The sequence below is a fragment of the Callospermophilus lateralis genome, chromosome 18 (assembly GCF_048772815.1).
Source record: "Callospermophilus lateralis isolate mCalLat2 chromosome 18, mCalLat2.hap1, whole genome shotgun sequence".
In the NCBI taxonomy this organism is placed as follows: domain Eukaryota; kingdom Metazoa; phylum Chordata; class Mammalia; order Rodentia; family Sciuridae; genus Callospermophilus; species Callospermophilus lateralis.
In genome coordinates, this window is record NC_135322.1 from 12,944,662 (window position 1) to 12,961,920 (window position 17,259).

The window sequence follows — 17,259 nt, forward strand, 5'->3', positions numbered from 1 at the left end:
GCTCTCAGCACAAAGTTCCAAACCAACTGTGGGGCACTGGTCTCCACATGACAAGAGATCATCTCTTTTCAGCCTGAACAAAGCATGACTCTAACTGAGGACTTTCTTGGGGATCAGGTGAGGCTAGCAACAGCCAAGAGACATAAACATGTGCTGGAGGGACCAGCGCTTCTAGCTCATTGCTGAGGATGATAGAAGGAGGGGGAAGTTCTGAGCAGGGCTTATTTACTCCCTGGTTTTGGGGAGACTTGGCAATGTCCAGGGTCAGCCCAGTGAAGAGCACTGCCAGGAAGAAAGGAGGACAGGTTGCAGGGAAGAGTGGAGGCCTGTGGCTCAAGCATGTGTTGGCGACTCCCTCAGACCCAGGGACTCTCCTATGTTAAAAGCACATGTGTGAACAAATCTGTGTTCCCTCACCTGTGGGGGGCTGTAGCTGCTGACTGTAGGGGTGCTGGTATTAGCGCTCGAGCCAGGAATGCTGCTGCTCTTGTTGTAGCTGCCAGCACCTGGTGGGTTACGAGCAGGGCTATAGCTGGGTGGTGGCGGCGGCTGCTGGGGTGGTGGTTGTGGTGGTGGCGGCTGCTGTGGTGGTGGCTGCTGCTGGGGAGCCCGGTTATAGCTGCCTCGGTTGTTGGAGTTGTTGTTATCCCGGTTGTTGTTACCCCAGCGGTTCTGGTTGTAGCCACCACCTCCACTGCGGTTGAAACCTGTATTGGAGAAATCAGCAGGAGAGGGAGGCCCTATCACTCTCAATGCACAGCCTCCAGGACCTGGCCTGCCTTGGTGACTGCTATGGCTCCCAGCATGGTCAATCAGGCCCAGAGGCTGTTCAGTTAAAGTGAATGAATAAGCAAACCCTTTGGCTTCTCCAGAGCCCTGGCATGCTCCCTGCTCTGATAACAACAGGTCATCATTGTCTGCTGGCAGGTTTGTCTCCTCTCCTGGCCTGTGAGCCTAGGGAGACAGAAATCAGGGCTATCCTGGCTGTGTGTTATTGTGTTCTGCATTTCAACACAGAAACAAACTGGAAAGAGATGTTCAGGAAGAATGCACCAATGGCAGCCATGAACAAGTCAGATCAAGTCCTCTTCAGGCTTAGTCTGAAGGTCTTTGTGCTGTTGTCTTGGGCCTAGAACTCTCACACTCCTCCTGGCCAACTCCTATTGGGCCAGTGGACCTCAGCTTTGATATTAACTCCTCAGGAGATCTTTCCTGAGCCCTGGTGTCTTCTTGCAGGTTGGTTGAGGGTTATCTCAGGTCACAATATCCTTGGGCTCTCTCATTAAATTATTTGGGTCATAGCTATGTCCCCAGAACTATTCAGCACAAGCCTGAGACAGAGGAGAGCTAGAACATATTTGTTAAATTATGAATAAAGACTTTTTATAGAAAGCAACACTCACTAAAAACTTGGGACTCTGGATCATTGAATACCAGTTCTGGTTTAAGCTGGGTGATGCTAGGCAAATTAACTTTCTAATGAGTCTTCTTTTCCATTTGTTTTAAACCCCCAAAACAGTCCTAATATTTGCATCATGCCAGGTTTTCAATAGGTTCCAGGATTCCTCAAGGAGGTCATGGTCAGATGGGGGAAGAGCCACAGAAATAGATGACACCATGTCATATAAAAGGGAAAAAAAGCAAGGCCAGAGGAGTAAGATAGTGGGAGAGCTTCTTGAGGTCCCACAGTCTGACTCCCCCTGGTTTTCCCATAGCTGGAGTTCAGTAAGCTTTAGTGCTGACTGAATAGCAGTCAAAGCCCAACCCCAACATGGGAACAAAAGGTAAGGAGAACTGTGTGTTTGAGATGTCTCACCTCCTCGGTAGTTGCCTCCACCACCACTGCCTCCCCCTCGGTTCTGGAAGCCTCCTCGGTTGCCTCCAGGGGGGCCTCTGTTGTCATAGCGCTGGAAACCGCCGCCACCCCCGCGGCCCCGGAAGCCACCACCACCTCGGTTGTCAAAGCGCTTTTCAGGGGGTGGCCCAGCCTTGCGGCCTTCCTCGTTGTACTGCCTCACCAGCTTGTCTGCTTCTTCCCGCTGCAGCTCAATGAACAGAACTTCATCCAGGAAGTCCCCGACATCAGGTAATGTGAAGTTGGCTAGGAGGAAGGAAACAAAATGGTCAGTATCTTCTGAGGTCTGGTCTCCTCCAACTCCAGAACACTGGTGGAGGAAACTGGAAGAGTGAATGAGAGAAAGTTAAGAGAGAGAGGCCGACTCTAATGCTGTCAGGGAATGAAAAGACCCTTTCCTGAAGAGGTGGCTAAGCCCCACCTGAATGCAGTGTTTAGCTCTCTCCAGCCTTGCCCCAGGGAGTGGGTTAGGCAAGTGGATCCACATCCGTATTTTTACAGAGGGGCAAACCAAGGCTTGCCCAGTCAGCCCAGCCAGTGGGTGCCAGAGCAGGCCTTCCAGTTTGAGCTCCCACATACTCTTTCCCTCATGCTGTCCAATTCCATCTAGTCTGAAAACCCTGCCACAGTGAGATGTGGAGTTTCACCATTCACAGCTGTGGGGGACCAGGAAGCGACAAAGCGGAAGATCACAAAAGGAATAATTAGGGAGCAGGGAAGGACACACTGAGTAAAGAGCTCTTTCTCTTAAGGACCCTGCTAAGTTGGCCCTCTGGGCGTCACTTATTTCCTACCTTTCATTTCTAAGACCGCATGATCAGGGACATCCTTCCCTTCCTCATCGGTGCGCTTTATTGTTCGGTCTTTCAGGTCCTCGTCAGTGGGACAAATTACAATAGCTTTGCGTTGGAAGCCTTCAAATGGTCTCATTTTTCGTCTCTGGGCTGACCCATAAACATTTGTCTAGGGTAGGTAACAGAAAAGGCAAGAGATGGTGCATTAAGAGTTGTTTTTCCTCTGAGGGGTATTATGTAGGCCAGGGGAAAGAAAAGCCTATTAGTGCTCTTCCTAAGCAGAGACTCAGGAAACTGCCCTGCTTCACTTTGATTCTTATGTCTGCCTTGGCAAATGTACTGATTTAAAAAGAGGGATAGAAAGTAGCAGCTAACAGGCAGAGGGCAAGGGATTCCAATGGGTGGGTTAATATTATTATTATTATTTTTTACCTTGTTTTATACCTTTATTTTATATGGTACTGAGAATTGAACCCAGTGCCCCACACATACTAGGCAAGTGCTCTACCACTGAGCCACAACCACAGCCCTGGGTTTTGTTTTTAACTTTCTTGTTTTGGGGGAGTGGGGGGGGGGGTTACTGGAGATTGAATTCAGGAGCACTCAACCACTGAGCCACACACCCAGCTCTATTATTTTATTTAGAGACAGGGTCTCATTGAGTTGCTTAGGAGCTCTTTAAGTTGCTGAGGCTGGCTTTGAACTTGTGATCCTCCTGGTTCAGCCTCCTGAGCTGCTGGGATTACAGATGTGCCACTGTGCCTGGCTAATCCTTGGGATTGCATTTTACATTTACATTTCCCCCTTGGGATTGCATTTTACAACTTCTTTCTCCATACATAATACATGCTAATGGTACAAAGTCAACAAGGTACAGAGTTAGGAGTAAAAAAAGCTTTCCATCTGCCTATTGCCAGCACTACTTCCAGAGATAACTTGTACTGAATTTCTTCTGTACAATTCTACCAACACTTGTGTAATCCTTAACATGAATGGAATTGTACTATATACTTCGGAAGCTCTTTTCATGCACTGTTTCTCAAATTCTTCTTTATGGTGTTTTTTTTTTTCTTCTTCTTTTTAAAACAATCATACAGAATCTATAGTACAAATAGCCCATAATTAACCAACCCCTTTTAACAGTTATGTGGACTGTTTCCCTCAATACTGTGCTATGGTTCTATCCTTTGCTCTTTCTCTGAAATATCAGTCTTACCCACAAGCTTCTAACCAGGGAGCTTAACAATAACTCATGCTTCTCCAAGTGCAGTCTGCTACTTCTATGTCTTTTCTTCTACCTCCAAAGCAGGCAGGTGTGGCCATGGAGCAGTGCTCCAGAACACCTGCACATAACCAAACAGCAACAGCAGCTTCCACCAACCCAATACCTACCACACACCACATCTTCAGGACTGCAGAGGCTCTGTGGACTCTGCCTTTGCATTTGTATCTTGTGGACACTACTGAAAAAGCACGCAGCCAAAACCTCACTTTAGATTTCCTGAGACTTCATCTCTAGAAGTAGGATCCAGCACCTATGTGGTATCTTCCCTCTCTAAACTCAGGAACTCAACAGAAGTGAAGTGATTAGTTGTTGGCTAAACAACAGCCTTCAGTGGCTTTGCAGGGAGAAGCTGCAGAAGAAAGAACAATCTGTAAAGAGGTCTGCAGAAATCAATAAGAAAATACTGTATTCTCAGCAGGGAAGAAAGAGCACACCAGCAGAAGTCCTGGTGTGGCCACTCACTATGGTCAGTCTCTTTAGCTGCTTCCTCTGTAGAACAGGCTGAGTAGCCTCCTTCCCAGGGCTGGTAAGGACTAACTGGGGGTGGGGGGGTGTGACCACTAAACAACTGACAAAGTAAAAGGTATCTGAGTAGGGGCTATGCAGTGGCCTCCAGGGTAGGAGATGCCTCATTAAGAAGTAGGTGCATTGTGGGACGATTTGGCAGACCTTGGCTCTAATGTGACTTGGGCTCATCACACCTTGTGACCCTGGGCAAGCCACTCAGAGCCTCAGCCTGCTTTTCTGTAAAATCAACTTACTGTATATTTATTGAGTCTCAATACTTGAAAGGAGAAAACAGTATGAATGTCTTCTGGTTGTTGTGAAGACTGAACCAGTTCATGTGAATAAAGTTAGGGGTTGTATCATCTTTCTTCTGACTCTGGTGAAAATTTGCAGATGTGAAAACCTCTGGCATATGGCAGGGAAATAAGTCAACACACAGGGAGGATCTGAAAATATGGTGAACAGGATTGACATTGTCCTAAGAGAGGTTTCTCAGTGGAAAGTACCATGGAAAATTAAGGAAAAGACGAGGTGCAAGGGACCCTCTTCCAAGATAGAAGGAACAGAGGCCAGGGATGTGAACACAGACCTGTGGGAGTTCCAAGCACCATAGGTATATCTGTTCTCTAAACCAGCCATTTCCCCTGGGCCTGACATAAACTAGGGAAAAATGTTCTCTTTCACTTCCTAGGGAAAGTACCTTTATGTTCTGAAGGAGTGTAGTAACAGAACCAGCTTTTAGCACTGGTTCTGGAGGGGCCAGGGGGCACTAATGGTTGGCACAGGCTACAGGAGAAAAATTAAGTCCCTACTCTTCACTCTTTTTTTTTTTTTTTTGACTCCATTCCTAAGAGTGCTGCAGAATGTGGCATTCTGCTCATATGAAGACAGAATTTGGCTTCCTTAAGCTAAGTAATTAAAAGTTTTCTCCTGACACAAAAGTCATGTGCACGTTCCAGAGTGAACATGACTCCAGGCTATTTTCTGATAATCCGTTCTCTTACTCAATAACTACCAATTATCCTAATCTGAATCCTCTGCACTCTAAGGGCAATGAAGTTTTCCTATGTGGCAGAACTGTCCTGTCAACGTCCCAATGAGGAGACAAAGAAGCAATGCTACTGACAGGGTAGCCCCTGCAGCTTCACAGAACGGGAGGAATGGGGGTGTGCAGTATGGACTCATAAACAGCTGACCTGTCTCAAGATGAGGCTTGAATCTGAGAACAGATCCTCAGATGCTCAGAGCTGACACGCCCTCTCGAGGAGGGTTTTAAGAGTGCACCTCCCCTGCTTACTCCTTGGCTTGGGTAAGGAGTAAGAAGGGAAGAACAACATCTAAACTGTGCCAGCAGAAATGCAAGTGCTTGGCTTTCCTGGAGGAAAGGGAGTTAGCTGCTGGTGGCTGTTACCACAGCAAACATGGTGAGGTCAGAGCCCTGGGCCAGCCCAGCACTACTGTTGGTCACTAGGGCCCCTGGTGGCTGTTGCTAGGAGACAGTCACAACAGCAAGGTCAGCTTTTCCAGCCACATGGCTTTTCTGCATAGCTCCTACTCCTCCCAATCCCAGCTTGAAGATGCTGACCCTAAGAGAGGAGCTGGACTATGTTCCCTGGTTCCTGACAACCCCCAAAACCTGATGTGGGCAGGACAAAGGTCAGGTTTCTCAGAGAAGCTGCATGGTGAGTTCTGGTATGTGAAAGTCTGAGGAAATGAGGGAGGAAACAGCAGGCACAGGCAATAACTTTTGCTGACATCCTGAGTTCTCTAAAAGGCCTACTATGTGTTTACCTGTCTTAACAGGGTTAGGCTGGCAGCAGGAGACACCTGGCTGGATCCCATAAGAACAAATTTAAAGCTGGTGAGGAAAAAATTTGCTCTAGGTTGAGGTGATGAACCCCGGTGGAAAGAACTCCACATGTAGGAAGAGAACTGGCCAGAGCATCAGGAATGGAACAGGATTGAGGCTCTGGGGACCGTTGGGGTGGAGGGAAGAAACTTCTCCTTCTCCAAAGCATGCCAACAAGAGGCGGTTTGGAAAATCTAATCTGGGTAACAAAGATTCTAATTCTCTTTGGCCAGGACCCCAACATCTACCCTAGGATGTACCCCATTTGACACAAGCTCTCAGGTGGCTCTTGCCCTGGGTTTGTTTCAGGAGAAAATGTGGCACCTGCCAACAGGGACACAAGCAAAATTAGAAATGTACACTGTGAGGGTGAGACCAGGTTGGCAAAGTCACTGCCCCCAGCCCTGACTCTGACCAACGCCCAGCTGGGCCTTTTAACCCGCAGCCTTCAGGAGGGCAACTTTTTGTCTCACACAGAGCTTCTGTTGTGTTTTCATTTTTAAGGCCCTCTGATAACCTAGAGAGAGGGCAGAAACCTCATTCCAGGGGCTTCCCAACTGCAACACTGTCACCTGAAGTAATGTGGCCTTCCAATCCTTGTTTTTCCTTCCTCTTTCTGTAGCAGGCAAATTTAGTCATATCCATCCCTGAAGAAAATGTGACCGTGGCTCCAGACTGTCCTGGATAAAATCTCAACTGTTTTTATCATTGTCCATATCCTGGCCCAGATACCTCACACTTCCTGACACCTTTCCCCAATTTCCACCACAGCCCCAAACATTATGGGACTGGTCATCTGCAAAGTCAGCAGAGCTGACCAGTATACCAAAAGCCTGATTTTAGGCAGGCCCTTCCCTTTATGAGATGCCCGCTGATTCACTTTCTTTCTTGTTATTCCTTCTGATGTTCTCAGTATTTCCCTCTGATGCTCACCTGATCTGAAGAGGCTGTGATGCAGAATGAAGCTCCAACACCCTTGAGAGCTTATGTCTCATGAGATAAATCCTAGGATAAGGTCTGGGGTTCTGACTTGACAAAAGTAGAATCTGGCTATACAACCCTGCCTAGCTTATGAAGGTAAGTTCTTTTTTCCTAATAAGGATGAGCATTTCCGAGGTCAACCTTGAAACAGGAGGCCTGGAAGAGCCAAATGTAGGTAGAACTGACAACCTAGGAGTAGAAGATCCTAGGCTGAGATTCAGGGACTTTCCTAATAGTACTGGCCTTACCTTTGGAAGATCCACCTAGCCCAGAAGACAGCTATGCATTATTAATTTATCCCTCACTGCCAACACTGGTGGGATGAGAAGTACGAGAATCTGGCCAGCTGTCTGTTCTGAACCTTCTATATATACACATATACCCATTCTTTCTTTCTTATAACCAGGGTTTTTGGGAATCAACTTTTGGGGTTTAGGCCCAAACAGGTCAAACACTGCCTTCAGACTGCCTCCCCAGGGATGAGTAACCTAAAACTTCAGGACCTAAGTCCATTCTGGGGTTAACCAAAAGATCTGGGGCCAACCAGAGAGCCCGTCTTTTCACTTTCAGAGGTTAGGTTCTTTGCCTCACTGTTGGTTGGACTTGCATGTTCCCCCACCAGGATGCTAACAGCCTTTGACATGTCCCTGAACAAGCCACCACCAGCTAAGAAGGCTGACAGTGAGCCTTTACAGTGTTCAGGTCTTTTGTGCCTAGCTGAGATGCAGGGGATCTGATCTCCAGAGAGACCCACATAGGCCCTCTGAACAGAGATGATCCCCTGACTATAATCCTTCTATGCTGGACCACATAATTCATGACTTTCACAGTTGATCTAACCTGCAAATCAAGAAAAAAACAGGCAAGAAATTCCTCCTAGGTTATCCAAAAGAGGTACCTTCAGGGTGTTAAAACCATAGCACATCTAGGTGTTTCAGAAAAATGAGTCTAACTAGGGCCAAATCAAACTAAAATTTCAAAATACCCTGATGAAGAGAAGGGGGAAAAGTGAGGCCAAGGGATTAAAAAATAAACAAGTCTCCAAAGGTAAGAGAAGGTTGGTTGGGTGCCTTGTTGATGGGGTCAAGCTGGAGCAATAACCATGGATGGCTTTTGGATCCTTACCCCATGTGAAAGCAACATGGTCCCTGGAATTCTTTCCTGACAAGGAAATTCTTGTCAGAATTCCTGACAATTCTTTCCTGACCACCATCCCGTCATCAGCTCCACCTTCATCAGGATCCCTTTGAACTCAGGGTAACCAAGTACCCAGAGCTACATGTACAGAAGGCATTTTAGTAAGGCTAAAATGTTTACATGTTTGCTCACTCACAGGTTCTTAAGACAGCACAAATGTAAGGCTTGTTCATATAACCACAAATACAGAAAATAAGGAAACACCCTTTGCTACTTGAGGAAGTCTTTGGGACAAATGTTAAGTATGACACTCCACAGGCAACAAACATTTGGAACTTATTACTCTGAGACAAGGATCCTTAACCATTTTGGGTCACTCATCCTTTTGAGTAATGCTGAAAACCTTGGTCAACATTTCTGTCCTAACTCAAAATTGCGTTGTTTTTGAAAGAACACATCTGTACCTGCAAACAATATTCTACATTTGATTTCCCAAAGGTTCACCTGATGTTAAGAACCCAGCTCTTAATATGTCTGTATCTCCTAGTCATAAAGACTTGCTAATTAACCTGGGCCGTGCCTCACCTATACAGTAAATAACAATCATAGCTGCTGGGTAACTGCGTGGTAGCACCTAGCAGGTCCTATGTAGGTCTGTGAGGATCATTATGATCCCCAGTTTATAGACAAGGGGACTCAGATACAGAGGGAAGTCAGCTGCGTGCAAGGGCACCAACTACAAAGTAGCAGAGGCGGGATTCAAGCATCAGTCTGTTAGCAAAATGGAAGAGGCATAGATTTCTGAGCCTAAGTGGCTCTTACCTGATAATGTTCTTTGAGGCTGCTACTGATCCTGAGCTAGTAGCCTAATCATGGCTCCAAACCCCACCAGATGTTTGGGCTCAGAGTTATGTGAAGTCTGTTAACTACAATCTCATGTATGGTTGACCCTTAGAATAGTATTGCTGATGAAGAGCATTATGGGGAAAAGAGAAATGGACCAGAAGGGAATTCCCAGGTAACCTATTAGTCCTCTCCCCTCTCCCGAGGACATGCTGGTCACCAGTAAGTACCTGATCTAGAATATAGTTGCGTTTCTTGCGAGCAGCAATCTGGATGAGACGGTTGAGGCACTGGGTAGCCTGCTGGATCAAGACGTCCCAGCGGCCAGCATAATTCCTCTGCCGGCGCAGGCCCATTACCTGTGGGCAGGAGGTGGTAAGGGTTGAGTGGTCCTAGGTGCGTGGTAGCACCTAGTAGGTGAGAACACGTAGGGAGAGGCCATGTTTGTTCTTACCCGCATCTTATCCATAATGGCATTGGTACCCAGGATGTTGTACTTCTTGGAAGGGTTGGAGGCTGCATGTTTGATGGCCCATGTGGTCTTGCCAGCGGCAGGCAGGCCCACCATCATCAGAATCTACAAGAAAAGGCAAGGGAAAGTATGATGTGAAATAGCAACAGTGTATGGCATGGCACCACCCTGGCTTGCTGGCAATTGTGAGAGAATGACTCTGAACCTCATGTTGCCCCTGAAAAACGAAAGCAAAAATAATATCTACCTCACCATATTGCTATTAGAATTCAATGACTTGAGACTTGTCCAAGTACAGGGATTGGCACAAGGTGAGTAAGTAGTGCTATTAGCATTTACATTTTTTATTCAAGGATTAAGCAGTCTTTGACAGGGAAAGACACAGAGAAGGCAATCAAGAGGGACTGGCACATGGAGGGTGTATGAGAAATGGTACAACCTTCTGGGGAGTCTGAATGGGACCAGAACTATTTACTCAGTATTTTTAGAATTTAAGACAGGTATGGTGGTGTACATTTGTAATCCCAGCAGCTCAGGGGGATGAGGCAAGAGGCTTGCAAGTTCAAAGTAGCCTCAGCAACTCAGCAAGGACCAAACAACTCAGTGAGACCCTGTCTCAAATTAAAAAGTAAAAAGGGCTGGAGATGTGGCTCAGTGGTAAAGTATCTCTGGGTTCAATCCCTGGTATACATCACACAAAAAGAATTTTGCAAACACTAGATGTAACCTAAATCGTCAACAAAGGGAATGATTAGTAAGGGAGACTATTGACTATTAAACTGATGTTTAAAGCCATAGGTGGAGGTGCATGCCTTTGGGAGACTGAGGCAGGAGGACTACCTGAGCCCCAGAGTTCAAGGCCAGACTGAGCAATATAAGCAAGATCCTGTCAAAAAAAAAAAAAAAGTTCAAAGAGAAAGAATTTTTCATGTGGCTGGATACTGACCTGATTATACCACATAATCTTTGTGTGTGTGTGTGTGTGGGGGGGATGGTGCCCAGGTACTGGGGGACTGAACCCAGAAGATGCTTAACCGTTACTAAGCTACATCCCCAGCCCTTTTTATTTTGAGGGCCTTGTTAAATGCAGAGGCTGGTCTTATTAAACTTGTAACCCTTCTGCCTCAGCCTCCTGAGACACTGGGATTACAGGTATAAACCACAGCACCGCTACAAATGATCTTAGTTATGAGTGTGTATAAAACACACATACAGGGCTGGGGTTGTGGCTCAGCAGTAGAGTGCTCGCCTAGCATGTGCAAGGGCCTAGGTTCGATCCTCAGCACCACATAAATAAAATAAAGGTATCATGTCCAACCATAACTAAAAAATTAAACACACACACACAATCAAAAAGAATAAGATGAACTCCAATATTCTGAAAACAAACTTATTTTCCAATGGTGAAATTTTAGTTTTTTGTATATTTCTTAATTTTCTAAAATAAACATAAACCATGTATGAGAAAAATATTGTTTTAAGAACAAAGGTCGGGCTGGGGATGTGGCTCAAGCGGTGGCGCGCTTGCCTGGCATGTGTGCAGCCTGGGTTCGATCCTCAGCACCACATACAAACAAAGATGTTGTGTCCGCTGAGAACTAAAAAAATAAATAAATATTAAAATTCTCTCTCTCCCTCCCTCTCTCTCTCTTTAAAAAAAAAAAAAAGAACAAAGGTCACCAATGTAGTTACTGGAGCCAAAGATCATTTGTCTTTTTTGTTCTTAGGCAGTTTTGTGTGAGTAGAATTGCTCAACCTCTCCCAAGAACACTGAGTGGCAGAATATACTCACTAGAAAGCCTGCAATCCTTTCTACTGAGGAAAGCATCCTTTCCCTATAATTTGGCCTCACTGTAGTAGCAGTGTGACTGCTTCCTTTTGGAAATTTTCTAAGATTCAGGAAGACTGACACAGGCCCACCTTTGCTTGGCCTCGGCTACACCAGTACCCATCACCTCACCCTCAGAGCAACTTTTCAACCCTGAACCCAATCCCGAGAAGCTTGCCCCAAGGTGGCCCACGAGATGAGTTTATGTTTTTTTCACCATACCTGGCTACTGAGTGTCTCCTCTCTACCTTGGTAGCAAGGAAGCTGTAGAGGACCCAACACCACTTCAGTCTTCAGACCCACTCACCTCACACTCTGCCTTGCTCTTTGGTCCAACAGTGCCCCGGATCCGCTCACTAAGGGGAAGGTGCTGGATGAAAGTGAATCCCGGGAGTACAGAACAGTAGGGCTCTGCCCTCTGCCCGAAGTTGAACTCCACGGCACAATTCTTTACCAGAACATGAGGGTAGAGGGCCTGACCCCCCAAGGCTTCTTTCTGGATTCGGAAGGCAATGCCCATCCACTTCCCATTCTTGGTAAATGAAAGTTCCACATCATTTCCACATTCAAAGTCCTAGAAGAGAAAGCCAAAAATAATTACCAACTCTTGGTTTAAGGCACTGGGAGCCAAAGTGGAAGAAAATCAGTACAGGGATAGAAACACAGCCAGTTTTGCAGACATCAGTGCATCCTTACTCCACATTTGGACAGTTGGACACCACCAAGAAACAGCTCAGAGAACATCCCACTCAAACCAGTTCTTACCCAAGACCTGGGAGTTGGTAGATGGGGAGGAGCCAACTCCCCTACTCCCAGCATAAAGGGGTCTCCAAGTCACCTCAGGAGTATGGACTCGATGATGATAGCAGAATAGAGTGCTGACTTGTTTTGAGGAGGTTGAGTGGCCTGGTCAAAACTGTATTTCAGGATCTGGGGTTGTGGCTCAGTGGTAGAGCGCTTGCCCAGAAAGTGGTAGAGCACTGGGTTCTCAGCACCACATATAAATAAATGAACAAAATAAAGGCCCATCGCATCTAAAAAATATTTCAAAAACAAAACAAAACAACAACAAAAAACCCCCTGTATTTCAGCAGGGCACAGTGGTGCACACCTGTAATCCCAGAGGCCCAGCAGGCTGAGACAGGAGGATCAAGAGTTCAAAGCTAGCCTCAGCAAAAGTGAGGTACTAAAGCCATTCAATGAGACCCTGTCTCTAAATAAAAAACAAAATAGGGCTAGGGATGTGGCTAGAGACCCTGTCTCTAAATAAAATACAAAATAGGGCTAGGGTTTAGTGCCCCTGAGTTGAATCCCCAGTACAAAAAAAAAAAAACCCCAAAAAACAAAAAACCTCCAAACCAACCAACCAACCAAACAAACAAAAAAACTGTATTTCAGAAAGCTCACTTTGAGGTTAAAGGTTTACAGTTACAAAAGTTTAAAACTTGGGATGAGATAACAGAATGAAGCCTAGTACAGGGTCCAGTTTCTGACACAAAAATACAAGACGTGGTATTCTTTCACTCTTAAGACTTGTCCTTCAAGGAATAGGGGTGAGGAGCTTCCTCACTACTTTCAGAATCCCTAGAGTCCATTCATCTCTTAGATACACACAAGCTGAGACCCTGCAGGACAGACATGCCAACAATGGCCAGATTGAATCCTGACCTGAGTCTGTAGTGCAGTTTCTGCAGTGTCTTCCCACATAAGTATGAGAAGTCCCAGTCACCTCTGCTGACATGGAAATGAACACTGTGGGTTATTTGTTACAGGAACTTACCACACTGCCCAGAACTGACAGATCCACCATCCACAGAGCCATCTGTCCAAGACACAAATGTAGGGTGATTCTTGCTAAATTACACCCATGCTAGTCTGGGACCCAAAAACCCAAACTCCTTAAGCCAGCATTATTCACACTGTACCATTTTGAAGTTCCATCTCTCACACCTGCTTGTGTCATGCCTTAGCTCCAAGAAATAAAATGCAAAGATATATGTGCAAAATGCTCATGCCAGCAGAGCGAAATATTCACCAATGGAGAAGAGGGAATGGCTAAGTTGCACAGGAGATTCATGCATGGGGACATAAGTCCTCCAAGTTACTCTGGTAAGTGGGGAAAAAAGATAAGCTATTATTGTAATATTATCTCTACCAGCAAACAAGTTTCAGAGCCATGAAAAGGAAAGCTGCCTAATGTGCCTACAGCACATTAGGTAGCCACTAACTATAAAGGTGCAAAACTAACCAAACTTCACTAAGGGGGAACTAGGCTGCATCAATTATGGCCCAGACAAATGACAAATAAAGACAATATTAAAAAACAGAAGCCCTTTAGGTAGCATTATAAAAAGATCTCTAAGATACATAGTTAAGCAAAAGATTCAGAATAGCATGTATGATATGCTACATTTTATGTGAAGAAGAAAATAATCATCTTTCTTATAATTGGATATAGAAACCCTTGAGAATGAGTGGGTTCACACATTTGGGAGAGGATATGTTAAAAAAAATGGGTGGATGAGGCCTATATACCTTCTTTTTGGTACCAGGGATTGAACCCAGAGGCACTGAGCCACATCTCCAGTCCCTTTTATTTTGAGGCAGGGTCTTATTAAATTGCTTAGGGACTTGCTAAGTTGGTAAGGCTGGCTTTGAACTTCCAACGATCCTCCTGCCTCAGCCTCGTGAACTGCCACTGGGATTACAGGTGCATGCCACCACACTAGACCAAAAAAAAATTTTTTTAATGTTTTTAGTTATACATGGGCACAATATCTTTGTTTATTTATTTTTATGTGGTGCTGAGGATCGAACCTGGGTCTCATACACGTGAGGCAAGTGCTCTACCACTGAGTCACAACCCAAGCCTCCAAAAATGTTTTTAATATAACTAGTTCTATATCATCTGTGTAGACAAAGAAAGATGGCTAGGATTTGCTGTTAAATGGGGAAAAACACAAGGTTTACAATGCTTTGTAGAGAGTATAAACCTGGTCAATTTTGGTTAAAAAAATTTTTTTATTGAAAAGGGCATGAAATATACAGGAAGGCTGAGAAACTGTTTCAGATTAGAGAAATAGCAATAGAAAGCATACATAATCCTGGACCAGATCCTTTTTTTTTTTTTTGGTGGTGCTGGGGACTGAACCCAGGGCCTTGTGCATGCGAGGCAGCACTCTACCAACAGAGCTATATCCCCAGCCCTCTGGACCGGATCCTAAACCAGAAACCAAACTGCACTTAAGAATCTGTTGGAACAACTGATAAAATTTAAACATGGGCCGTGGATTAGATTATATTAATGTATAATTGATAGCTACAATGTGGTTAAGATAATAGCTTTATTCTTGAGAAATACTCACTGAAATATTAAGGAAAAAAATATGATGTATGCAATCTACTTTCAAATGGGCAAACACAAATCTAACACACATACTCAAACCCCATGTACGCACATAAAAATGATAAAGCAAATGTGGTAAACTGTCAGAATCTGGATAAGGACCTCTGAGAATTCTTTATTCTTGTTTCTCTAAGTTAAAATTATTTTAAATTTAAAAAGGTAAAAAAAAAAATATATTGTACAGTATGATGGATGGGGAGAGCAAAATACCAAAAGGAACCATCCAAAGTAATAGTCATTTCCTTGGGGACCTCATGATACATTTTACAAACTGCTTATAAATCCTAAAATTTAATTATATCAAGGAGTATTTACTGAGCACTTTTGTGTCAGACATCACTGTATTTTTAATGGGTTAAATTAAATTAGAAGGAACAAGTCGAGGAAGCCTGGCCCTAGAGTCAACAACCACGTCCCATAACAGTGATGGCTGGTCACTACTATCCAGGATCGCCTCAGGCAGCAGCTCAGACACCTTCTATTGTGTTGTCTTTTGCACCTGCCTCTGCTCTTGCAGAAGTGAACACACTATAGGAAGTCAACTCAACTAATGTGAAGGGAGAAAGAGAGAGGTTTTGAAGATGCCAGTGAGGGACAAGAGCCAATACCATTTACTTCAAGAGCACATAAGCTATTTCCTAGCAAAGGTCCAGTTGGAAAACATGACACTGGTATCTAGGAATAGAGGAAGATTGTACTCGGCAACCGTTCTTTGTGGGGCAATCTGACAGCTTTGCACAAAAGATCAGGGGGAGAGAATAGCAGAATTTCACACAAAATAACATAATCATTTTAGTCTATCAAAGAAAGACAAAGAGATATGACAAAAGTGGCTGGATATATGGCGGGAAATGAAGAGAGGTGTCCCCAAAAAGTAGTCTGCAACCCACATCTGGTTCTGCCAACTTCCACAGCTGCTAACACTCACCGCAAAGCAGCCAATCACATCATTTTCTGCAAACTTGTCTCCATAGTTTTCAAACCGGCTATTAGTGGACTTCTTCCCTGTGCCTCCATAGCCATAGGAGAAAGGCTCTTCACCTGATGGAAGAAACAGGCACTGTCACATTAAACCTGCAGTGGTCATAAGAGGCTGCATAGCTGCCACATACTTTAAAAGACGAAAATTTTTTCCTTAACTAGTTTTATTAATCAGATGCCCCCTCCCTTTGGGGAGAGACGGAGGGTAAAAAGGTTGAAAGGAAGCCTTTTACTATGCAGAAATCCCAAGGCCTAGATGGCTTTTGGTCGTGTTAAATCTGGGGGTAGGGGCTGAACTGAACTGCTATGCAGAGAAAGGGAAAATATGGAAGAATAGGAGTTTCTGGGATGGAGGAGGCTTTGTGCTTCAATGCCATCATTACCTGTGACATCTGATATTGTCACGTTCACTGATGTCATTAATGTTTTGGTGCCACTATGCTTTTGGTAGAAATCAGAAGATGGCTTTTGCTTCTGACAGACAATGAGGACTAAACCCTGGGAAAAGTACCAGATTTGATTTCAATAGGCTACAAAACTGGGTGCTTGAAGGGGTCTGATCAAGATCCCAAACGCTTTGTAGACACCTGGGTCAGAGCATCCTAGCAGAATAGCAGGAGCTGACCAGCAAGAATTTTAGGTATGGTTCTGCTATGAACTAGCTGTGTGACAACTTTGAAGTATTTTGAAAAACCTGTTGCAGTGAAACCAGGGCCTCCAAAGTGATTGGGAATGTGTAGGGTCAGAGAGAGATTAAAAATAGTTGTTTTTCAGTTGTGCCTCTGGACATATTACTTGAACTTTTGGATTTTGTTTCCTCAATTGTCCACCACCCATATTTCAAAACTGAGACAAAATGAGAAGACTCATGATTCTTACATAAAACGTTCTAATACATATCAAAATTAAAACTGTATTCTTTTTAACCTAACAACACTACTTTTTTCTTTTCCTTTGGTCCTGAGGGTTGAACTAACCTATCTTCTTTTAAAGATTAGTTTTAAGTACTTAGGCAATTATGCATAAGAACAGGAGCTCAAGTATTTAACAGCAAAACTTGCAATTAATTTAAAGGAGACTTATTAAATAAATACAACTATAGGGCTGGAGGTAGAACTTGGTGGTAAAGTGTTGCCCAGCATGTGTGAGCCCCTGTGTTCCTTCCCCAGCACTGGAAAACATAAAACGAAACACAAGTATAAAATGGAAAATTATGTAGTGGTCAAAAAGCCATGTTTCTTGAAAACTACTGCCCAAGAAACACAACAGTATTCATAGCATGACCTAATCTGAATATTCATAAAAAAACAAAAGAAATAAA

The 17,259-nt window shown here is 44.5% G+C and overlaps 1 protein-coding gene across 3 annotated transcripts in view; it reads right to left on the reverse strand.

Annotated features, from left to right (window-relative positions):
* The window catches only part of Hnrnpul1 (heterogeneous nuclear ribonucleoprotein U like 1), a 33,006-nt gene that overhangs the window by 2,953 nt on the left and 12,794 nt on the right, over nucleotides 1-17,259 (reverse strand). For all 3 annotated transcript variants that reach the window (XM_076838989.2, XM_076838988.2, XM_076838990.2), the window contains exons 7-13: nucleotides 15,886-15,998; nucleotides 11,859-12,125; nucleotides 9,706-9,828; nucleotides 9,482-9,610; nucleotides 2,650-2,818; nucleotides 1,817-2,101; nucleotides 418-707 (exon numbers count right to left, since the gene is read on the reverse strand). In XM_076838989.2, the coding sequence (XP_076695104.1) occupies nucleotides 418-707; nucleotides 1,817-2,101; nucleotides 2,650-2,818; nucleotides 9,482-9,610; nucleotides 9,706-9,828; nucleotides 11,859-12,125; nucleotides 15,886-15,998 (1,376 nt within the window). The remainder of the gene's footprint in view (nucleotides 1-417; nucleotides 708-1,816; nucleotides 2,102-2,649; nucleotides 2,819-9,481; nucleotides 9,611-9,705; nucleotides 9,829-11,858; nucleotides 12,126-15,885; nucleotides 15,999-17,259) is intronic.